The sequence below is a fragment of the Zerene cesonia genome, chromosome 6, assembly GCF_012273895.1.
Source record: "Zerene cesonia ecotype Mississippi chromosome 6, Zerene_cesonia_1.1, whole genome shotgun sequence".
In the NCBI taxonomy this organism is placed as follows: Eukaryota; Metazoa; Arthropoda; class Insecta; order Lepidoptera; family Pieridae; genus Zerene; species Zerene cesonia.
This window is the reverse complement of record NC_052107.1, coordinates 3,938,827-3,965,556: the sequence shown is the minus strand read 5'-3', so window position 1 is coordinate 3,965,556 and position 26,730 is coordinate 3,938,827. Positions and strand designations below refer to the sequence as shown.

Here is a 26,730-nt window from a genome sequence, read left to right as displayed (position 1 = left end):
AAATAGTTTGTGATATGAGGTACATTCAATTAAAAATGTGTTAATAATATATTATTAAATGTTTATTTATTCATATGGGAGCCACTTACCGGTGTTGATCCGTGTAACTTTAGATGCTAACTATCCGAGATATAGTTTTATCGTAGTGTGATAATGCTGCCGAGCGAGTATCTAGTATAAGAGCCCTTTATATCCTTTAATGTCTGCATATGATAGACGACAAGACGTATTTTACATTAAGTTAACATAAAACAATTATTTATGAATCGTTCCAACTGTTATTGTTATCTCATGACATACAATATATCCTATTAGTTTTTGACCTTCGCAAATTCAGAAATGTAAATAAATACAATAAGCATTGTAACAGAAATTAAAAATAAAATATAAGGTCATTGTATTTAGAACTTAGATTTTATATGATTAAGAAGGAAAATAAACTTAGGTAATCTTAAAAAAAACTTTATTATCAATACTGATGTCCTAAAATTTAGCCTATGGTTTAAGTACATTTATTGAGTTCGTCACGACTGCTGCGCGGGGGCAGCCTCCGACTTTGATTCTGTGTTTAACGCGGCCTTTTGTTCTTCGGTACAGTATTCTGAAATATTAAATGCATTATAATATATTATTTTGTGCTATTTTTTATCTTCTTTTATTGACTTAAGTCTATATACATAGTAAATTAATAATAAAAAAAATATGATACTTTATTCGATACTAGCTGCGCCCCGCGGTTTCTTTTTTTTTATGTCATAGTAGGCAATAAACCGCCGACCCGCGTTAGTCCGTATCCCGTAGGAATATCGGGATAAAAAGTTGCCTATATGTTATTCCAGTTGTCCAGCTGTCTACTTATCAAATTTCATTGCAATCGCTTCAGTAGTTTTTGCGTGAAAGAGCAACAAACACACACACATCCTTACAAACTTTCGCATTTATAATATTAGTAATACTAGTAATATAATATTAGTGATATTATAGTAGGAAGTAGTATTTATTTTTTAATTATTATAAAAGACAAACAATTTATTTCAATTTTGTTTTTCGTTTTAAATATCACACCAACGCTTCATATCAATATATTTGGGAAAACAAATATATCATATTTGCGGTCTAGGATTCGATAGTGGCATTTGTTTACTATTCAAAAATGTTTTTCCATATTTCCAAGGTAGCCCATAGCCGTGGTCAAGAAAGAAAAGCAAGCAAGAAAAGCTACTACAATTAAATAGGTACAAGTAAAAAGTAGTTAATTAAAGTACTGAATTAATAAATGCAAATACCTAAAAACATCTAACCACAATCAAATCAAGTTTTATATGTGAGATTAGAGCGCGTTTGGAAGCACCAGACCCCTACAGAAGGTGAAATAGTAGCAAGCTGGTATATTTCCTACGGCGAGTGGGGGAGCCGGTGGCCAGTTTCCTTTTCCTCAGCCCCCTCCCCTTCCTCCTTTCTTCCCAGTCGATTCCTTCTTTCCATTTATCAATCCTTTCCTTAACTCTTTCGCTTAAAAGCGGGTGATAGCTTACCATTGGACGAACCACCAGCTCAGTTACCCGCTATGAAATAAAAAAGTATCACTCCGCTGTCGCCACTACACAAATAGGTAATATAGGCACCATACATGAAAACGTTCCACGGGGATAGGTAGCTACATAGAGGGAATGCGACTCACGCGTGCGGCTCGGCTGCCAGCCCACGTGCTCGCCGGTGCGCGCGTTCTCGGCGCGCAGCCAGTCGTGCAGCGGGCGGAAGTATTCTAGCAGGCCGTCCGCGCGCATCGCGCGCTGCCCCGTCAGCGCCTCCATCGCGTCCGGCCACGCCCGCGACGAGCCCATCTTCAGCATGTTGCTGCGCCGAGATATACTCATTTCATATTTATTCGTTCTATACAACTATTTTGTGTACCCACATTTTAGAATCTCGAGCAGGCACAGTTTGAAATAGCTTACGATTACTATAAAAACTAAAAGTTATTAAATTAATAAATTAAACCCAAAAAGATATCAGATTCTATCAGATCATGTCATTATGTAATAATATAAAAATGCAGCCTGAATGATACAAGCCGTTTTGTTTTATTCTGGCACATCCGAAGTAAGCTTCTAGCAACATGATTAATTCTTCTATTATGTACAATTAAACGTCATCTAAAAATGTTAAATTACAGTAACCTAGTAGTAGTAGTAAAAGACAAATTTGGACTTCGTTATCCGCATGACCAAAATATTTTTTTTATTATTTAAACTGTCATCCACCTATTTCATTCCCTTATGGGTAGACATTTTCGTCATCTTTTATTAGCGAATGCCTATAAGCATACCAAATTTCAGCCCGATCGGTCCAGCAGTTTGGGCTGTGCGTTGATAGGTCAGTCAGTAAGTCAACTTTGCATTTTATCTGTTAAATTACGAAATGATGAGATTTTAATTTTTAACAAAAACCAATTGTTGCCTTCAATTGTCAAAACTTGATTAAATTTGTTATTATATTGTATTTAAATAATTATTAACAGGGTCCAAACACCACACATCATCAACAAACGGACAACTGGTCCGTGTACGCTAATCTTAAGAATAAGAAGATTAAGTTTAAAATAATATCTAAATGCAACTAAATATATATAAATTGGGAGTCACGTTGTTTTTCCGCGATGGACCACTAAACTACCCAACCGAATTAAATGGAATTTGCACAACATGTGCAGTTTGATCCAACTTAAAAGATAGGATAGTTTACATTACAGCAATTAAGATGAATGCCCGGGGTTGAGCCGGGGTGTGTGAAGTCCCGTGTCCCCTACTGGGGTATGGGGCAGATGATGTTCATCTGTTTCACTGATCGATTTTCTTTACGGACAAGTAGGTGATCAGCCTTCTGTGTCCTGCCAGACCGAGACATTTTTTTTACGCGTCCCCACCGGGAATTGAACCCAGGACCCCTCGGTTCTACGCTCACGCGTTAACCACTGTGCCAAGGAGGCGGTCAGCCGGTCCGGGGTGTACATGATATAAAACTCACGACAGCGCGTTGCCGGCAGCAATGCTCTGGTAGATGTCGCAGTCCACGAGCTTCTTCGTCAGGTCCTCCGGCACGTACTCGCCAGCTATCTGACACAGCGCGCGGTGGAATTGGAACTGGATTATAAATGACACGTAGTATCTGAAAGGATTGGAGAAAATTAAGTAATAATAAATATAATCTAATATACAAATTTTTTTTGTGCTTATCCGATATCTATGAGAATCGACCAACATCTATTTTTCATACCCCTAAATGATAAGAGCAAGGCAGAACAGTGTATGCCGGGTGCTGCTAGTATAATATATTTGCAATAAGTAGTAAGAGTAAAAAATAATATCTCTCATGTATTTAATTACATTTAAAGAATCTGTGCTAATATTATGAAGATGTAGAGTTTGTTTGTTTGTTCGTTTGTTTGAACGCACTAATCTGAGGACCTGGTCCGATTTGAAAAAATTCTTTCAGTTTGAGATAGCCCATCTATTACGGAAGGCATTTATAACAATATGGCTTTATATGTACAACGGGCGAAGCCAGGGCGGACCTCTAGTATTTAATTATTTATTATTTCATAAGAATAAGGACAAAGCCGGGTCGGACTGCACGTACAAAATAAAATAAAAGACGACATATAATACAGGTTTACCTGACAAACATTATTAAATGAAAAAACGAAGGAAAAGAATAAGGTGTCGTACAAAGAAAACACGTTATTACAATAAAATATAATAATATAGTTCTTTACATACTATCCAAAATGTACGCTAAGGACCTCACCTAGCATATTCCACATCAGCGGACACGTGGTATTTAGCAGCGGCGTCGAAGTCCTCCTCGGTCCTGTCCACCGGCGGCTCCACTCCTTGCAACTCCTCGCGCAGCCGCCAGTAGTGGCAGTTGTAGTCTTCCGGCGCGGTGCTTCCGCGGAACACGCCGTAGCGGAACAGATCGAGGGTATATGCGAAGGGTAGGAACACAATCTTGTCGATGCCCTGGAAATTTTGATATCGGTATGTCAGTATCACTACGTAGTATAAAACAAAGTCGCTTTCTCTGTCCCTATATCCCTATGTATGCTGAAATCTTTAAAAGTACTCAACGGATTTTGATGGGTTTTTTTTTTTAATAGATAGAGCGATATACAAGAGAAAGGTTTATGTGTACAATAACATCTGTTAAACTACTCCGAATTTAACGCATGCGACAAAGTTGCTTTCCGCCGTATGTGTGTCTGTATTGTTAGATCTTTAAAATAACGCAATTTTATGGGGTGGGACGGAGTAAATAATAAAATGGAAAATGCGTTTTTTTTCACAACGGGTGGAAATAATTTAGTATTCGCACAGATAATATATTACTATACTAGTACCATTTTGTATTAGTTGATAAAAAATGGTGTTTTGTTACTAAAAGAGGTCATAATCCTGTGCCAAGGATATTCTTTTGATTTTCCGTGGCATTCGAATCTGGAAAATTAAGATGTGGTGGCAATTGGATTTGATTATTTATTTGACATTTTTTTGCCTTTTGCTTTTTGTTTGATAAAAATAAATTAAAACAGAATATAATTTATGTGATCTACAAATCTACATTAATATCATAAACAGGAAACTTGTATATCTGCATGTTTATAACGCAAAAACTACTGGAACAATTTAAAAAATTCTTACACCATTAGCAAGCTACACTTCGCTGAGTGACATAAGCTATATGTGAACAACGGGGGAAGCCGGGACGAACAGCTAGATAAAATGAGAAATATAATAGTTTCTTACCATTTTATAAAGCTGATTAATTTCAGTCTGTTCATCTTCAGCATCGCCACTGGTCAAACCAACGCGTCGCAAATGTTTGGGCGACGATACAGACAAAGCGATTGTATCACCTACCGCTTCGTGAAAACCTGGTGTAAAGGATTTGTGAGTCTCATATAAAATAGTCGTTACTTTATCGAACGGCGAATATTGTTATATGCTGCATGAATATTTTAACATGAAGTGAGACGATCCATAAATATGATAAATCATGCAAATCATTTATACTTTATGTTTTTCAGATTATAACTTTAGTTATCTATATCAGAGTGAGAAGTGACAAGCTTCGTTTTAAATAAAAAAAAGCTACAGCAGTCTTTTCTTTCAAATCTTCGTTGTTTTTTATTTCTTTATAAAACAAATAATAATAACTTAATGCATGTACGCCATACTGAAAAATGATTAGTACAATGCTTTAGTCACAGCATGGTTATTATGAAACGACATTCAAAATGCTAATCACCTGGGTTGGCACCGGACCTGAATACAACGGGCTTGTCCTTGTATTGCAAGTAATATTGGATATGTCCCATTTCGTGATGAACAACTTTAAAATACTGTTTATCGATCACCGTACACATTTTGATCCTGTATTAAACAAATGGACTGTTTAATTACCTGGATTAGCTCCGTCGCGGAACACGACCGGCTGATGTTTATACTGTAGGAAGTATTGTACGTGTCCCATTTCGTGGTGTGTTGTTTGAAAATATTCATAGTCTATTGTCGTACACTGTTTGATCCTTCAAAATTAAGCCAGACATGTTACGGAAACAATTTGGAAAACATTAATTCAATACCGCCACCGTTTTGCTCACCAAGCGAATAATCAATAAGCGAGTTATTTATTGTATTTGCAATGTATGTAGTGTTAATGTTTTAGTGTCAAAACTACAGAAAGTTATGTAAAACTAGCTGTCATCGCGGCCATATAGGAATAAAATCTGATTAAAAAAAAATTCACAAAGCACAAGTGATACAAAAAATCATCAGAGCTATTTCTATAAGCAAAAATTCTAAAAAGAATACCTAAAATCTTCGCCATCATAAAAGTCCCAAGCCGACGCGTGGCAAACAATTTCCCTGTCCGCCGGTTTCTCAATAATCGAATTCTTCCAGAACTTTTCGGGCATTGCCGTCAAATTAAGTGACCTGAAGAATTCGTCAGACATTTGGAACATTTTCAACGCCGTGTAGTTTTGTTCTTGCATCGCTTGGGTCACATCTATCTCTTTCTTGTCTGGGTATGGACGAGTGAAAGATTCAATGTTGCTCCAGGTTTGCGCCCACATGTTACCTGTAGCATTAACTATTTATTAACAGATATCTCAGTATATGTGGTGTCCTAGCCCACTCAAATAAAACACTTCGACCTTTATAAGTTACACATTTGAATACTATAGTATAATAAAAGCTCTGGATTAATTTTTCCAAGAGCAAAGATTAATTTCCTATTTGGTTATATTTATATTTTAAAGTCCACTGATACACTTTGCATTTTAGCCATGAATGGACACAACAATCTTTGTGTACTTTTTTATAATCCATGGTATACGCCCACTGGAAATCTTAAGTTTAATGATTTGAAAAAAAGCAGTAATCACCTAAAAGATGCGCTGGAATAGGACCTTTTGCTGACACAACTTCATCTCCATACTTATCCCTAAGACGTTTCCTCACATATGCGTGAAGCTGCTGGTACAAGGGTTTCACATCTTCCCACAATTTTGCTAACTGTTGCTCAAAATCTGGCACTTCATATTCTGATTGCCACCATTCAGCGACATCATTGAAATCTGAAAATTTTTACGATATTCATGATAAGATAATTGCAGTTATTTAAAATTTGTGAACGGGTGATTAAACATTTTGTTATTGGCAGCTTTAATGTAACATCACAATAACTAACCAAATAACATTAAGAAATCAAAAATGAATAAAAAGAAGAGTAAAACAACCTCATTGAACAAAAAACAATAATGGTGTTAGGTTTAAATAATAATAGGCCAAACTTCAATCATTAGTAAAAAATAATTTCTTTACTACCTATTAGTATATTAAAAACTTACTGTTTAATTTGGCTGCTTCATTATCCAATTGTACGTATTCTGTGAAGTTTTGGCGAGCTCGGGCACCAGCAGCCTTATGCCATTCAACCCAGTAATATTTCAGTTCTTCTGGGTCTTGACTTTTTGCAAATATTTCGGTTAAATCTAAGGCGTATGATTTACAAATTTTAAAATTAAAGCTCATAATAAAAACATAATATAGAAACTTAACTATTTTTAAATATCTTGTTCTAGTAAGTATAAAAGAGTATAATGTATTACTTGCTTATCAAGGTAAACCTGACAAACAAATCCTTTTCTATAGATAAAAATATGGCTATAGCATACATTGATCGAGGAAAATAATTATTAAACTTTTATGAGCAAAAAACCTTACCAGGCTCCAAAGATAAATCGCATTTGGTAGCATTTTTATAAGAACAGATTTTAGCTGTGGCATAATTAGACTCCATTCCTGATATCGATAACATAAGTTGCTTATATTTATCATTCGGTAAAGCGGCGACTCCCAATTGGCTATATTTTTTGAACATTCTTCGCAATGAGAAGTCTTGAAAATCTTGCCATCTATACATTTTAGTCTCTTCCCAAGCCTGTTTTTCTTGTTGAGATATCTCTAATTGGACTTGTATCTGAAAGACGATTTGTGATATAAATTTATTTTTATCTCAAACTAGTTTTAAGATTATGCAGCGTTCCAGCGATGGTTGCGATGGAAAGAAAGCAGGTTTTGGTGTATCATCTTTGATAGTTTTCAATGGTACACTGTTAATAGAATCGGTTAATATTAAGATTTTTTGATAATACAAATTACAAAAGAATACTCCTATATTAATTCTTGACGATCAACGGTTATATTTGGCAGGCGTCATACAAATAAATCTGTAGGTTTTATTAAATTAAATTAATTTATATGAATTGAAATAATAAAATAACTTAAAGCTGTATGATTTAAAAGTGATGGAAATAAATTTAAATAATAACATTCACAAATATGGATAACGTTCAAAAGCTAACGATAGAAATTAGAAACTATTCAAATCTATCAGAATCGTTAAGCTCACCCGTTTCTCCTCGTTTTCCTTAGTGATATTGGATGTATAAGCCCACTCTGCAAGGGAAGCTCGGTTCTTCCTGTTGCCAGCCATCTTGTCAAGGTGTAGAATGTACTCGCGACCTTCTAGCTCCAAAGCCTCCAAGTCTGGATCGCGGCCTTGCGTGGCGACCACAAACACGGCCACTATTGCTGCGAACAGCACCGCGCCGCCCCCGATTTTTAACATTGTCTGAAAATTATGGAAAACAAATTAATATACGCGATGATCAAAGAAGGTGAAGACTAACAAAATAGCCCATTTCTGAACGGAAACAATTTAGAAATCACTTCTTCTATATATTATAAAAAACACGAGAAATATTATTTAATTAAGTAATATAATTGTTAGTATTATTCAATATATTAAGTTAATAGTTTGTATGAGTACGTAATGGTTATTGTTATTTTTTTAATAAAACTAAAAAAAATTTAAGGTATACTAACAAATATAACTCATAAAAGACAATTCTTACTCATATTGAATTTGAAAACTTCAAAATTACACTATGCAATTGATTCTGATGCTCGCCCATATTATAAAAGAGTTTGTATATATATATTACTCATAAATTGAGATTTCTATGGGCTTTCTACTTATACGATTTGTGTACGAGGTACCTACAAAAGTATTCTGCAATGTTTATAATAAATTTAAGATGATAATTTCTGTATAGTACAATAGAATCATAAAATGATATAAGACAAGGTAATTGAGTGCTTTATTCCTTCTTCACACCATACAAAATCAGCGGTGTGCGTCGAGCCAAAACGACACTGATAGTTCTTATCTATGTCTACAATAGTCGTAAAATCACTGTTAAGACTAGATAAAGTGCATTGTACACACAGATTGTACAATGCACTTGTTACCTGGCGTAGGTTGTGGTTAGAAATTTAGATAATTTTCATGGTGAGCAAGATTACATGCGTACGCATACAATATGTAGTATTTGTAAACAACAAAGAAGTTTTTATAGATTATTTATTGTTCAAACTAATTCTGCGCATATTATTCCTGTACATAACTAAATATTCCTAAGAATATCTACTGTAACATATGTGTACTCTTATGATATTTTATATGACACCGAGCAAACGATCATGTGAATCGCCTGGTGGTAAGCATATCCATCGCACATCGATATCTACAGAGGTGTCTGAAGATGTGCTGCCTACTATTTAAAATGCAAACAGGCTTTCTTCTTAAACTAGAATTTTATGCATATTATTTTCCTAAAATGTTCTATAAAAAAATCAAAGCAATGGCACATCCAAATGATTTTACACGCATAATCTGTAATTGAAGTCCAATGACAAAAGTGCTTACATAATGTTCAATTGATTCATGCTTTTTCAATTCAGATTCTTACATATTAACTTCAAAGAATAATCACAATTATTAATTAAAGTAGTGACGAGTTATAGTTATATGAGAGCATAATCATGTCGTATGCGACATGTAAATATATGTATCTCCGCTTTGTTAATAAGAGTTATCATCATCATCATCAGCCCTTATATGTTCCCACTGCTGGGACACGGGCCTCCTATGGCCAAGTGTGGGTTGGCAGATGTCACATGTCGTCGAACTTTTTGATTCTCGGACATGCCGGTTTCCTCACGATGTTTTCCTTCACCGTTTTAAGCAGTGGTGATGTTATCTACATGCGCAGATAAATTGAAAAATCAATTTATTTCCTGCACGCCGGTCTCGAACCCCGACTATTCGATTCTGAAGTCCGAGGTTCTCACCACTGAGCCACCACTGCACTAGTAAGAGTTATAGGAAAGTATAAATAAATGCTTTGCCCATTTTAAAGGTGCATTTCAAACTATCTGAAAGTGCTTTCATTTTATCATATAAAACAGAACATTTAATATCAGTATCATCAGCCTGTATGTTCTTCTTCGTTTCAAGGCTCGGAAAGAATGATTGCAGCAAAAGTAGGTATCCTCTATTTAATGTTTCGAGTTCATTATGAAATAATTGAATTCGCTAAATACGCGTGCTTGGAAATAACAAATAATTAAAATATTTTCAAGATGGTTAGTATGTTGGCATTTGAGTCATTGTCCTGACCGCATACGAATGCTGCCGGTCCGGTTTTAACACTGACATCGAAAGTTTATAAGCAAATTCGATTATATCATTAGTTTCATCTCGGTTTGTATCGAAATACTTATCTTCTAAATTTTCTTTATGTTTGAATAGGAATGAAATGGCCAAATTTTAATGATAATAATATTCATTTTATTTATTTTTTTTATATTTAAAGAAATAAGCAAAAAAGTATTTTTCCTCTACGCTCACTGCGCAGTGTTTGAAACGTCGTGGTATATAATATAATGAATAAATAAATAGCATTTTAAATCCACTAAAGGTCTTTCATTTCTAAATATATCCTCCTTTTGTAACGGGTTAATAGATATGCAAAAAATTTATTCCCACGTGCGTGAGTGTGGAGTTCTAAGATAATAATATTTTAAGGAATATTTTGACATTCTTTCCATCCTGGATTTCGCTACATTTATTATTATATTAACTGAATATATATAAGATTAGACATGGCAATTGGTTTCTAGTGGTATTACTTGTAGCATAAAAATTTATTAGTATTAAAGCAAGGTCATATATCTGATATAAACTACCTACTAATATTATAAATGCGAAAGTTTGTAAGGATGTGTGTGTGTTTGTTGCTCTTTCACGCAAAAACTACTGAACCGATTGCAATGAAATTTGGTACGTAGATACCTGGATAACTGGAATAACAAAAAGGCTACTTTTTATCCCGATATTTCTACGGGATACTGACTTACGCGGGCGAAACCACGGGGCACAGCTAGTCTGATATAAAATTAATGTTAAACATTAATCACAATGCATATAAAATCCCTATTGTTTTCTCAGCCATTTCAGATAAGCAGACAGATGGTATTATTTATTACATCTATAAAACCAACATGTGTTATGCTGATTATTGATAAATTGTGTGTTGCGTATTAACCTTTAAACACTATTATAAAATATTTAAGTCGCTTTTTATATTGATTTAGAATTAAGTACATAATATGTTATTGTATGCAGTTTAGGTTCTTTATCTAAGGAAATGTTTTATTAATAAACTTAATTTTTCAATCTTCTTCAAAAAAAGGAGAAGGAGAAAGCCAATTCTACTGTATTTTGTGTGTTTGTTACTTCATAACTTATTACTAGGTGAACCGATACTTATGATCGTTTTCTATTGGTAAAGCGTCTCATGCAGTCTCATGCAATTTAGTGTTTTGCAAAAAAAGCAGTTATTATTATGTGTCATAAAATACATTCTACATAAAACTGTAATTATATTAATTAAGGTTTTGATTTATAAAAAATTCTATGAAATGAAGCGAAGAACTCATTTGTTTATTTATTTAATCAGTCAAGTCTAATCATAACATAAAGAAATGGTAACACGATAAATGCGTAGGTATTCCATTATGTATTTTTAATGACCGTATCAAAAATATTGTTTATGCTTCGTTTAAATATTAAATATTTTCTTCGCAACGCACAAATTGTAGAGCATATTACATATGATAATGATTTCGATATTATAAAAATCAAGTATACAAGTAACGCTTTCAAATAAACAAAACGATTTGTTTTTTGGGTCATCTGATAAATTTATACCAAAACTATAATATTGTTATTATAAATATTTTATCTGTAAATGTGTATGACAAACAAAATTTTTAGATAAAACATACCCAATAGCAAGTTTCTTATATTTAAATGTATCCCATTTCACAGTTATTATGTGCAAGGTTCAGCTATTTCTAGACCTCCAAAATGAATTGGACCTCGGTAACATATGACTATAGCACTATGATAAAATTGTTAAAAAATGTAAGTTTTTTCTCTTTCAAATATCTTTCAACTGTCTATATCTACAATATCCCTGTGTTTTTTTGGTATATTTCTCCATTCTATGAAAATGACAAAAATAAAAGCATAAAAGTGACATTTGAGTTAAAAAACGCTTATAATTATTAAAATTACTTATAAAATATAGAATTAAAAATAAAAAAGCTACTCATATTGGTTTTTTACGAGTTGTAAATGGTTATAAATAATAAATAATGGTAAAGAGTTATAAATGGGCACATATTTAGGAATTCTAAGTCGTGACATCTCTGACTTTTCTAGCACCCGGTTGTACTACAATTTACGGATGTAATTTTTTACTGTGATATTTGTAGAACAGTTGAAGGTAGATCAACTATATAATTCATATTTACAGACAAAGGAACATAATATGTTTAATAACTATCATCATTAACAGTTTATTAGATTTCATTGATTATTTGAAAACACGTGTTTTAGAGAAATGCAAAATTTTGTGATAAAAAATGTGTACTCAAAATAGTAAATAGAAATGACAGCTGGGCAAATTTCCAGTATCGTGTACGTTGTAAATGTAAATGATAGTATTGCTAGTATTGATATGGTTTGTTTTGTGATTTTTAAACTGAAAACTTTTTAACGGATTTTAAACGCGATTTATTCATTATATTATTAACCCGACGTTTCGAACAGTTTACAGGGAGCGTGATCACGGGGAGATTGAGATGTTATATCAATCTCCGCGAAACATCGGGTTAATAATATAATGAAAAAATCGCGTTTAAAATCCGTTAAAAAGTTTTTAATTTCTAAATGTATAATACTCGCGTAAAATCAAACAAAAAAATACTATAATTTTAAACTGTTAATACATAATTGAAGTTTAAGAAACAAGAATATCCAAATCATTTTTTTTTTTGACATATAACAATTGAGCTTATTGCAGTTTGTTGCACAAGATACAATTTATATTGCACTAGATTTTGCCCGCGGCTTCGCACGCATTAAATTCGGAGCAGTATAATATGTTATTTTACACTTACATCTACCTCTGAGTCAATCTGTGTATCAAAAAAAAACCCATCAAAATCCGATGCGTAATTTTAAAGATTTAAGCATACATAGGAACCTAGGGGCAGAGAAAGCGTCTTTGTTTTATACTATGTAGCGATTTAGATACTAAAGAAGGATATAAGCTCCGAAGCCCAAATACGCAGATGATAAGCAGTAAAATAAAGTGTTTTATTGCACCAAATGTTATGCAATGAAATAAAGGAATTTCAATACAAGTCCTCAAACCTTGACATATCGACTCGCAATGTCCACTTTTTAGATGAATAGCATTTAGACCACAGTTATATTCATTAATAAAATCTAGGTAGACTTTATTTTTATCAATATTTTCTATGAGCAACATTAAATTTTGCATTTAAATTCATAGAATATAAATTATATTTAAATCATACTTGTATGTGAACTGATAAAACACTTTTTATCTGGAAGCATTAAAGGCATCTTAAATAAAACAAAGCAAGTTTATATAGCAGATCATATAAAACGTTTTATTTGCCCAATACAAAAAATAATAATAATTGATGATTATTAAAATACACTTTTCAAAAACTTGATCATTATGAAGTACTATTACTTAAATTTTTAGATGATTTCATCATTTATATTGTTTACCCTGATATGTTAATATATATAACAAGTTTGAATAAGTTCTTAAAATACCAGTTTAGCAAGAAGACGATTTTTAACAACACGAAGAAAACCTAAAATCTTAATAACAGTCTATACGATTCACGAATGAAATTGGATATTAACAAAATATGACCTAACATGCCAAAAATGCACAATGAAGCACTGAGTACGTAAACAATTTTGCTTAAAAATAACGAACAGGTGTATCCTTTAAAGATAAAAGCCTACCTTGGCAGTTCGAAGAAAAACAGCGAAAAACAATATGTTGTTATTTGAACTTTTCGTTCGTAACACTGTTGATAAATTCTCAAAGAACTATCAGTCCAGTCGCCGCCGACTTCGGCCGGCCGATGACTGAGGCCGGAGCGCGGAGCAACCTCGACTTACGCTGTGGCCTGTGATGCACAGCTGACCACTTACTTCTTCGAAACCTTATCTCACGCACCTCTACCTTTACATATATCAAGCTTAATACCGCATTCACAAGGCCTGTTTTCAAATATTTTGTATGGAACAAATGTTTTTAATGAGCATGTCTGAATTAGTGACACATGGTTAGTGTTTAATTATTTTTACGCTGTGTCGTTGATACTGCTCGTACGTTTCGAATAAACGACATTCCTTTCGGTGGTTTTATATAATTGTCGATTAATTTGCTTTTCTTTGCAATATTTATCCGTTTTTATATCGTAGTATCTATCATTAAAGCTAGTTATTTGACTAAATCATAACGTACTTTTAAACAAAATTAATTTTATTTATATTTCGCTAAAGTTATTATAGGTATTGTGATACAGGAACAACGTAGCTCAAATATGCAGAATATGCACAAACAGTAAACTAGGGGGTATGCGTATTTCGCGAATATACGTGAGCAAATTATAGTTTGAAGCACGTTTGCATTTTGTAGGCTGTGCCGGGGAACGTTGAGTCATCGGTTAACACAGGTACAACGGTATCACACGACTATATTACGAAGTTGAACATCAGGTACGGTGTACAAAACAAGTCGATTTAACTATTTTATATGTGTTTTTTTTTTTCATTTCTCTTCCCAAGTTTCAAATATTTATATTATAGAAAATATTAAGCAAATTATAATAAATATTACAGACTGTACATTGCTTAATACCGTATTTTAAAATGCACATGATTTTAGACGAAAAAGGATGTGATCAACGAAATTAATAATAAACATGTGATTTTGATTTTTTCCACATCATGAATAAAAAGGATAATTTCGAGTGGTAAATGGAGTCGATATTTGGAATAGGTATTCAGTTCTATAAAGTTTTTGCGTCATTTACATACAAACTTATGAAAAAAAACAACACTTTAATCATTTTTCCTTCTGTCTGTTTAAAATGAATTTAATCAATGTATGAAATTGTAAAAAGTGTAGGTATTTTTCACAGATACAACAAAGTTTAAAGTAGTCACCGAAGAGTGGTAACTAACGAGTGCAATAACCATTTGTAAAAATTCAAGCGAGAATTGACTAAATCAAAGATGTTACTAAATAATCAAAATATATTATAAAGGCCCTTTTTTTGCTTACGCTCCCGCCAAGCTTGCAATAAGCACTTGGCAGTTAGACACACAAGGTGTGTTGACTAGTTTTTTTATGGATTTTGAATAAATTTTGCTGTATTCATCGATCGATAAACAGCGTTTCTACCGTTATATTTACGTATACCACGGAATTTTATTGATACTCATATACTATATTTAGTGGTTAGTACCCACTATAGAGGAAAACACTCATGTATAGTTGGATGATGTGATTTAGAAAAAGACATCGATTATTTTTCAAAAATTTAGAAAAATAATCGATGTTTTCTCGCACTCATTCACTCTCTCACACACTGACACACACCCACTCATACAGACATAGATACGCACACACCCACACTCACACACTAACTTTGTTGCAGTTTGTTAGTTGTTGCTTTTCCTTCGTTCACTTCGATTACCAGTTATCTTTCTTTTTTTTCAAACTTCAATATATTACATTTAGAATAACACAAACACAAGGGACTATTTTCCCACAAACAGGACATCCTAGTGTATATTAATAAATAATCCATCTTGATATGCAAAAATGTTGTATTATGAGTATATTTAACACCGTATTATTGAAGCTTTCATGCGTTTTTATACATTAATTAATTTTAGCTAGGTGTTAGCGTCTAATTATGAATAAGTAAGTAGATATCGACTTGTATAAATGTTATGGATATGAAACTAAAATCATTCACAGTTAAAAATATAGTGTTAAATAAAACACAAATGAAAAAATTCATAAACCTCACAGGTAAAATCGCAATGCATTTATTGAAAAAACTTTTAAATATGATATCGTTCTACAAACACTATAGTTATCGACGATGGATTTGACATGGAAATAGATACGGGATTTGCGGACAATGTTTTGAGCGTGGGTTAATGTACTGCCAGGGTCAATGATCTTCGCCATCCAAGCTTTTAAATGACGAAAGGGATTTTTTGTGTATAAATGCAGAATTAAGCATATATCCAATGTATTAAAATAATTAAGAAAAAAATTTACTAAACGTTAAAAATAGATATTTGTTAAGGTTCAATTTGTTACTTTATTTAGTGAATAAATGTGATTAATTTAACATTATATAATAATGTGTCTATGAACATTATCGAAATTCCCATTTCCAATATTACCTATATTAAAATTATATTCATTATATTATTATTATGATCGTCTTGTCAAAACAATATAAATTTAAGACTTTGGTAAGCTTCAAAATTATAATGTAATCAATCGATAAGTATTTTTTTTAAATAAACAGGAAAAAAATAGTCAATTAAAGGTTCATAAGCGCACTCTACGATTTTATGAAATACTTTTATTACAGCGCCATCTGTGTTAAATTCTTTGTACTACTTAGACAATACGCGCACTGTATGAATTGTTTTTACTTGGTGATTTTTTTAGAAAGACAGCAATCGTTTCAAAATATTAATAATTACTTAAAATGCATCATGACATTTTCATTATGTTCCTATTTAAACATGAAAATAAATGTGCTTGATAAAAAGATATAGGCTATTATGGTAGTACCGAAAATTATTACTAGGTGTCGTTGCAAAAAATACTCAGATCACCTGGCCCCAACTTACCATTAATAAAGATAACTAAATTTTATCGCAGTATCAAGAGAAAATAGTATGTAGCAATGACTACAAAAACTAAAGAATAAAATTATGCAGAGTGGTTATACTGTTATTATTGTTATGTCATGATACTGCAATGATTTTTAAATATGTAGAACGGAACCAGGTGATGGGAATACAAGAAAAAAATATGGGATTTAATAAATAACTATGTTGTAAAAAACAATATTTTTGAATAGGTTGTTCATGTATTTATGTAGTTATTCCAATTGTGCCATAGATTCGTGTATTTATGTAGAGCTGAAGTCAGTTTGACGCAAAAAAAGACGTATATTTATTTACAACTCATCTATGAAACTATGGACATACAGTTAAGGATCATGTGCAATTTATTTATAAATAAAGAGATTTTTCATTTCTGGTCAGTTTTTTGCGTAATTAGCGTATGCAAAACTATTATTCCATTGAGCTTACTACACCACATGCAGACACCCTAATATAAAGAGAACACGTATGAAGTACAAACAGTCCTCTTATTTTATTCTATAGATACAAAAGAAGTCTTGTTTGCTGCACAACTCAAGAACGACTGAACAAGTTCTTATGAATTTTGCTCCGTTGAATTTGTCTCCTCTTTGTTTAAGATATAATTTGTAAAAGTTTAAAGAAATAGTAGAAATCCCTCGAAAAGTGCAGGACCGGGTCAAACAGGTATTCGTTAATAAAATATCTATTTTGTACAGACAATATTTGATTTCATAAATATGACAAGGTCATTCACCAAGAAGTAATCATGAAATATTTATAAAAACATTAAAATATGATATAGTCAGACTATGCGCTTTTAGTTTGAACTTCGATGAAAACGTGGAAAAAATTGCAATGAATAAATTATAATATTTCCATTGTAAAGTGGCCACAGTTAACTCATAAATATTCATATTATTATAATACTGAACAAAAACGTATGGCGCGTTTTTGTAAGTAGAATGACATATTTACGATACGTCTGACCTTATTCCACTTTTGTTAATTTTCATAAAAAAGTGAGTGATAAATTTAAAGACACTTTAATCATTTCATATACTTAAATGTTGAGATAAACCAATTCCCTACTTTATATTATAAATACGAAATTAACTCTGTCTATCTATCTGTCTCTCTCTTTTATCACGCCTAAACTGCTGAACCTTCAACCGAACTAACCACAGGATGCACAACAACCATGTTGATGCACTCGTATATATCATAAAAAATTTCAATTTCACTATGTGCAAGACTGCATTAAACTCATTATCAGTAAATTCATAATTCTAATCGTCCATTTTGTTCATCACACCTCGCCTCTGGTGCTCCATAGGATTTAAAACCTCAAATAATTATTAAGTAGGTAGGTACTCGATTTATGTTCGCTCTAACCCCAGATCCATTTAATATCCATATAAATAAACACATCCACTTCGTCTATAGTTAATCATCGATTCTAAAAGTACATCTAAGTATATTTAAAAATAAAACTATCCGTATATTTACATATACGGATAGTTTAAAGCTTACGCTTTGTCTGGTATAGCATTCATTATATATTTTTGATGCAAACACACAATATTAATTAGAAATTACCTATATGTTTTAAGTTATAAAATCCATTGCATTTACCTACTCGTATGCGTATTAATTTAATCCTCTCACTTCAATGATCCACGGGTACTGTAGAGCTTAAAATCAAACAATAACTCAAAAATATTTCTAACTTAATAGCACTATATATGTATAATACTTTTTTACAGAGACACAAAACCAAACAAATTTTAAAAAATCAAACAATGTCATCTGTTGAAAAACGGATCGATAGAAATGACATTAATGTATTTAGTGACATAGATGTAAGTGGCTTTAATCTCCGCATTATCCACCATTTAAAGATAGGAGTAATGAAGGACCAATTAAATTCAAACAGACAGACACGCAACGGTCCATTGTTGGGAAAATTGCGACTGTGGATTGAAAGTAGTTAAGCGTCCGTTTTCAATCGCTACGAATTTGTATTGCTTCGACCGCTTTGACTGTCACGTAGTTGAAATTGCTATTGATTAAGTAATCATTATTTGGATGTTGCTCAGTTGAATGAAGCTGGAACGTTGAATCTATAAGCACAATTTATGCAATTATTCTTTAAAAGAAGTTCTATCAATTACAGTATAGTACTTTAAATAGACTTCTTTATTTTGATATGAATATAGATAAAGGTCGTTCTAAAAAACGACATATGATGTTGAAATAGATGCAAGTAGATAATTTAATATAGCAGTAATGTGTATTTTTTACATAGACCCGCTCAACCAAGAGCTACGAGTATCCTAACCCGGAATCAAACATTATATTTTATCACATGTCCCTCTTATTATAATACAGAACAATCTCTCTTAGAGATTCTAGATAACGGATCAGCTTTGTAACGAGGCATGAATGAAAAAAAAAAAAAATTATCAATGCCCAAATAAACAACGTTCTACAGTGAAATGTGAAATAATATGTTGTCGTGATCATCATAATATAAAGTATATTATATGCGAAAAAAATGCTTCAATTACATTACCTACTATTTTGCACTGCGTACACTGGAATTGGCAATTGGCAATACGTCGTACATGTTCGTAAATATGTATTTATAACTGATTTTAATATTCAGCATGTGAAGAAACTGCGTTGTTATAGTCAAAAAATTGCGGTTTAGATTTATTTCATTAATTATTATTGAATGACCTATACCATTGACTTTACTATCTTGAATGACTTTATTATCTATTTATTGAATAACCACGATTTTAAACTGTTTTCATTTAAAGCTTACCGTAATTTTCATTACGAATTTAGCATTTATATTGAAAACCACAAATTTTCAATTGAAATTGCACACGTGTTAGACTGGAAAGTTTAAATATTAGCATATTATTAAATGTCAATTTACTCTGGAAATGTTTATCATTAATGCAAATATGAACACTTCCTCATCTACGTTCAAAAGTATAGATTATAATATATTATATATTATATTATAATCTATTATAATATATTATATTATAATTTTATAATATAAATGTATTATGTTATCAGGAATCCGTGACGATAATGGAATCACGTAGCTTAAAACGTTGTAAGGAACGTATCTAGTACCACTAAAATTGTTTATAATTAAATCATTTCTATACGTAAGATAAATTGAAGATTGCATTATAATTAATTAAAAAAAATTTTAAAAATAAATATTCATGGCATATTTTTACGTTTGGAAAAACGTTATAAAAGAGGTTGTTGTCGAGTTCTTAAAATAACTCAAAAGCTTAAATAGTTGATTTTTTTAGATACTTACAGATTATTTAGTCTAAAAAATCAGACTAAATAGTCAGTAATCAGTAATCAGTAAGTATCAGAATAAATGGTAAATAATTAGACTAAATAGTCTGTACGTATCAAAAAATCCTTATAATTCTAGCATGATAATTATTAAATTTTAAATTAAATCACCATATAAATATCAAAAGTATAGAATTCCGAATGGTTGATTTCTAAAACATTTTATTGATCGATACTATAATGAATAAAGCTTATAAAAGCAATTACAGGAGAAAACGGTCACTGCATTGTCATTACGAAACAATATCAATATTATAAAAAGGTTCACTTGAACATGTACGCTCGTAATATTGTGAAATTTTAGTTGTTAAAATTCAATGTTATATTCGGTAACTCTTTACAAACTACATAGATAAAGTAGAAGTAGAAATTTAGCCCAGTATAATTATTTACTATTCGATTACATTATCATTGATTCTGACTAAATTTTTGGAATACATTTTTAAGTAATAGCGGAAGTGGAATATTTTTAAAGGTACAGTCGCAAATGCGTTGTCCGATTTTAAAGAAAAAAGATCCTCATGCTTTTAAAGGTGAAGGATAAGAAAAAATGGATACGGGTCTCCGGTTCCCCCATTGGCCGAACGAAACACAGTATCAAACCCTGTACTCTCCTGTCAACTGCTACACTCTACAAAACTTACAGTAAGTATACTGTAAATACATTAAACACAATGGTATGGAAAAGTACAAGAGCTAAATATAAATATATCAAATCGCAAAGTTTTTCGCATAAAAAACAAAACTCAAAATTTATGTAAAAAATTAATATAAACAAGTTTTTTGTTTTTTTTATGTTTTACAAATAAATCGATATATGTTACCTACTAACAGTTGTTTATTTGCCAACAAGAACCATTCAGATTTATTTCAAATATACCATATCTCTTTTTTTGTATGTACGGATTGATGATGGTTATTTATGGTTCAGATTATATTATATTTATCAAAATAGGTATATAATTGTTATTGAACTGGTTCCATTTCTCTCTAGATATTAACAGATCTACTAAGCTATTTTAACTTTTATAAGGGATTTTCCCTAGAAGACAACTTCAAAATTCTTACATTATTTTGAAGGATATGCTTAATATTAATGTAAATTAATAAATTAAATTTCACTACCATTCATGTGTCTATAAGCAATCGCATTTATATTCAATGCTAATTTCTTGTATATTATAATAAAATTCTTGTATGTTATTTACGCAAGGGCTATTATGATCGCGTGCGAAGCATATTAGCTAATGACATGTAATTTGGCCTAGAAGTTGAAACAAGTACTGATTGTTGAAGATTATACACACGATTAGGTATCGGCTGGCGTTTTTATTAGTGTTGATATAGCGAGTTTATTCTTTATTACTTGGTATAAAAATTGTATAAATTTTATTGTTTTTGCTTATTTACACCTAGTCTGTGCTACGCATTTAAAAGCATTCAGGGATCACGTTATAAAACGGTGAAAGAATTTTTAAAATCGGTCATGTAAGTCGCTGATTAGCGCATTCAAACAACCAAACACACTCTTTTGTACTATATTAGTATAGAAGTATATATTAATATAATATAGATTAATGAAATAAATTATCTATTTATTTATATCGATTTAGCTATAACAATCAACATTCTTTGTTTTATTTGGTTATATTTTGATTTTTTCTTGCATGCCATTTTTTGGTTCTATAAAGCATTTATAGACCATTAAATATTTTTCATCAATAATATTTATTGAATTTCGATAGTTTCATCGCGGACGTATTCACATTAGTCATATTGAGTATCGATTTTTTTATGTCGTAGCGGGCAACTGAACTGGTAAGCGATCACCACTGCCTATGAACATCCGCAGGAGGTATTGCCTCTGAGAATACGCTGCCCGCTTTTACTGGGTAAAGGATAAGGAAAGGATTGATTACTGGCAAGAAGGAATTGACTGGGTAGGGTGAAGAAAAGTAAATGTGTCTCATCATTTAAAACAGTGAAATATAGATTTGTTATAGACCGCAAAACAATATTTAGTAATTATTTCTGTTTTTCTATTTGTATGCGTCAATGTCGTAAAAACTATCAGGGCGGTTTTGACTAAATTTTATATCATGATAACAAAAAGTAGGTGCAAATAATTATAGGCTAAATTTTGTTCGTATAAATTTTATTTTTTTGGGTTTATTCATACGTATAACTGGGGGATAAAAATAAATAGCGAATATTTTATTAAAGGTGTCATAGAAGAGAGCATTATGTTTTTGTAAAAATAATTAATAACAGAGAGTAAATGTATATCCCTCTCAAGTCGTTAAAATGTCATACTAATCAAAATGCACGAGATTTAAAATTTTGTAGTCCACGCGAGCGATTATCGATATTCAAAATATTCAAGATTGGCTGAACTGATTATCATGAAATTTAGTACAATGATAGTTTGAGACGCGAAAAATAGGATAGTTCTTATCCCGAAAATTCCATGGAAACTATGCGGCGAAACCTTGGATCTGACTATGTTTTCCTCCGACTACGCGGGCGTAGTCACGGGTCAAAAGTCGTTAATATAAATATAATGTATATTGTATTAGGTATAAAAGATAGGCCCATATTTTATAAACACAAAATTGATTACTCATATCTTAAAACATACATATACACTTTATTTATTTATTTTTATCATCAGGAGCAACCTGATGAATAATGTTTAGGTTTTAAATTGTATTAGAGGTAACTCTACAAGGAACACGAGTAGTCCCGTGGGACGCGGAAGGACAATACGTCATTGTGGTTATTGGCAATGCCCTCATACATTTTACATTAGTAGGAATGTATATTAAGTCCCAGGAACGATATTGTATCGTGTTGTTGTAATATACGTTTCTCTAGACGACAAGATGTCTATTTTTGCATTATATATGTTCAATTTGAAAGGAGATTTATTTTTGAGTGCTTATAAAATAGAAGGGCAAGCTAGGAGAAGATCGATCGTAGTAGTTAATTGATCGGGTTCTCTTTTATATAAGGTCGAGTACGCTTTCAAGTTCTTGATATGGGCTTCAAGTATAATATCTATAGAAATTCATAAAGTCACCGTCTTTATTCAGATTATAAAATGCATTAGAAGTATTATAATGTAATATTAACGTTGGTGACGTTTATTTTCTTACATTAAATAAATGATAAAAAAAAAAATACTTTTATAAAATCTGTTAATATAACAGATTTTTTATTACCTACTAATACGTGTATCTGTGAATACCTACTTACTAATACATATCCCATGTACTCAAAAACTAGAGCGAAAATGCATTTCTGTCCTTATGTAAAAACAATTTTTAAGCCGTTTATTTACATGATACATTGCGGATGTCGGTGTGGTGTGCGGTGTAATTGAATATCCTATGGTATCAATCACTCATGTCAAAACCCTTTCTTCCAATTGCATACATACAGTGCATATACACGTAGAATAATCCACTTATATATCAGTACTCTACCTTTATTACGTACCAAATTGCCTAGTGTGTGTTTTTAGCAAAAAATTTAATCTTGAGTTATGATGCATATTTCGTTAATAGTAAAAATTTTCCCACTGTATAATTACTGGTATATCGCATAATAATAATTCAGTTTTATTTAATATTTATTTTATTTGATTTGTCCACCACGACATCCCGTGATGTATTTTTTCCCCTCTACAAGAACGAGGGTTCTTGTGCCATAACAGAAATGTAAAAAAAAACATTAGCCGAATTGATTGAGCCGTTCTTGAGTTATAAATACGCTTAACAACACATTTGGCGATTCATTTTTATTTATATAGAATCATCGTATAATTAAAGAGATGACAATAGGTAGTTACACTTATTATATATTTGTAGGGAACATAATAATACGTGGCGTAAATGGTTTCCGTTTCTTTATTGTAGGTACGCTGTTTAATTATATGAATAAAACATTTTAAATTTTTAAATAATGTTTTGTGTGTCCAGAGAAAAACCGAATATACCCTTGATATTGTATGTATATATTTAACAAATACATTTATTCTATATTTTTTATTTATCCTCATGCTCTGTAAACAAAGTTCTTACAGCCATATTTTTCACACCAATTAAATATTAAACGCAGAAATATATTCTAAGTGCATACATACTACCGCGTGGCAACCGGAAAACCCAACCAAATGTAATATTTGAAGTTTGGGAGATTACAAACTAGGTCAAAGGGTAATTGTGTTCAATTGAACATTGCGGCACTTTCATTTCGGGTTCCTTATTTGATAATCTGTGATTTATTGAAATAGACAAAGACAAACATTTATTTAAGACAACAACATGCACAGCAACTAAAACATATCAAAGATAAGAAGATAACAAAGAAAGAACAAGAAAATAAAGAAAAACACAGACACATGACATAGTTAATAAAAAACAAGTTATTAGGTATAACTATAGCATAGTTGTAAAATGTGGATCATTTTACCCACACACGAGTAATATATTATTTAAAGTAGTCTAATCTTATAAATATCGTATCAAACACGTGCTAATAATGGTAACGAGTCAATAAACAATGGGTATTGCTTTGATTTAAAATAAAAGTAGGTATATTATAATCACAAGCCGTGATTTTTTGTTTGTACAATAAATCTTTAAATCTATACATTATGATTATGACTATTTAAGAAGGAAATACGATCTCCGTTGTTTTACAGATCGTCCTCTTAATATTATGTCCCGTTCCCCCGCCGATTTCATAGTTTTAGTATAAAAGCGTCAATTCCTTAGACATTTTACCATACCAAATATTATATTATCTGCAAAAATTATTCTAATTTATTAAAAAAACATCGAAAAAATTTATGAATATTAAAAGCAATTTGCCAGCAAGTATTGAAGACTTTGAAATAAAATAAAATTGAACAACCACAACGCTATTTGCAAATTTTTCTAACAAGTATATCAAATATTGAACGTTATAATGTACAGGAGTTTCAAGTAAATGATTGAAATATCTTACGAGAAATGTGACAGGGTTAACTTTATAAGTGTGTACAATTTTTAATGTTTAAATCGTGACATCTTAATTGGTTACAGAACATAAAAACGCGATAACTTGATGAAATTCCGTCCTCACTCATAAAATAATGTATAATCTACTTGACCTTGATGGAAAGTTAGCCAAACAAAACTTGTAGAGTAAACAACTGCGAACTTTCGATTCGAAACGAAATCGAAACTACGCCGGGAATAAGTTACCTTGATTTTAGACATGTCGATTGTACCAATTACACCAGAGCCGTCATGAACTTGGGCACAACACCAATTGTTTCGGACACCGAATCACACACACAAGACACGAGTTGCCGAGGGAGCAGTCAGGTCGCGACTGAGTGTCAAGTGCGATCGCGATTCAGCATAGGAAAGCTCTGAATTGAATTGATTAATAGCTGAGACGAAAACGCAGCTGGATTGCTAAATTGACGAAAAGTGAGCCAATCGTAACTCCGAAGATACTTATAGAGATTAGCGGAGACCGCGCTACCAGACAATTTGACGATGCGAATAACACTAGAGCGACGCGCAACAAAGGGTAATCATGATAATAAGGCGGGCTTATGTGTTTGCACGAGTAAATGGGATATTTGTGTTAAGTAGATATGCCTCTCGAAATAAACAACGTCCGCAATCATTTTCCGTGTAAAGGAGATTTAACTAAACTTATTTTTGGTACTTAGTATGCTTTTTAACAAAAGAACTTTTTAATGATTAAAAAAAGTCAATCATGAGGCAGGATTCGAACCCGCGCCTTTCGTATCGGTATCATGGCCAAGAGGACAGGCCTCGCCTCGGTTGGTACGGTGAAGGACGCGGAATCCTACCTCGTGATCGATTTTTTTTTTATTCTTTAGCAATTTTTCATTCAACTGATTTTTAAAATGTACATACATTTATCTAATATATAAAATTTTCGTGTCACAGTTTTCGTTGCCATACTCCTCCGAAACGGCTTGACCGATTTTGATGAAATTTTTTGTGCTTATCCGGTATCTATGAGAATCGGCCAACATTTATTTTTCATACCCCTAAATGATAAGAGTAAGGCAGAATAGCGTTTGCCGGGTGCAGCTAGTAAATATATATAAATACATAAATCAATAAATTTTCATAATGACATGTATTGCGCTGTTACGAGTAACCATATATAAAGTAAAAGTATCAAACGAACTCTCATGAATTATTTAACAGTAATCACTTATCGTTTACCAATTGTTATAAAACTACCCGGAATAATAGAAGGAACATGTTAAATTTATGACCAATTACACCGGTTACGTTAGTTTGTTGAAATGGAAGGATTTGTAAACGATTTTAGTGTTATGATATTAATATTCTGTTTAATTGTAAATTAAGTTTACAATTTGTTTGGTTAAATATTTATATTATTGTTAATGTATAGTATTTGAGATCAATTTATATTTAATCTTTAATGTGTACTTTTGGATGGTTCATTTTCATTCAGACATCAATCGGATTTATATTCCATTCCTTTAAAAAATAAACAAAAGCACTG

The 26,730-nt window shown here is 31.8% G+C and overlaps 1 protein-coding gene across 1 annotated transcript in view; it reads right to left on the bottom strand.

Annotated features, from left to right (window-relative positions):
* LOC119840590 (angiotensin-converting enzyme-like) overlaps positions 1-25,708 on the bottom strand; it is a 61,498-nt gene extending 35,790 nt beyond the window's left edge. The window contains exons 1-12 of the mRNA XM_038367278.1: positions 25,416-25,708; positions 7,978-8,199; positions 7,290-7,545; positions 6,914-7,057; positions 6,449-6,640; positions 5,874-6,141; positions 5,463-5,587; positions 4,806-4,933; positions 3,808-4,022; positions 3,028-3,168; positions 1,682-1,857; positions 529-601 (exon numbers count right to left, since the gene is read on the bottom strand). Of these exons, the coding sequence (XP_038223206.1) occupies positions 529-601; positions 1,682-1,857; positions 3,028-3,168; positions 3,808-4,022; positions 4,806-4,933; positions 5,463-5,587; positions 5,874-6,141; positions 6,449-6,640; positions 6,914-7,057; positions 7,290-7,545; positions 7,978-8,199; positions 25,416-25,430 (1,955 nt within the window). The 5' untranslated portion in view covers positions 25,431-25,708. The remainder of the gene's footprint in view (positions 1-528; positions 602-1,681; positions 1,858-3,027; positions 3,169-3,807; positions 4,023-4,805; positions 4,934-5,462; positions 5,588-5,873; positions 6,142-6,448; positions 6,641-6,913; positions 7,058-7,289; positions 7,546-7,977; positions 8,200-25,415) is intronic.
* Positions 25,709-26,730: the final 1,022 nt, after the last annotated feature.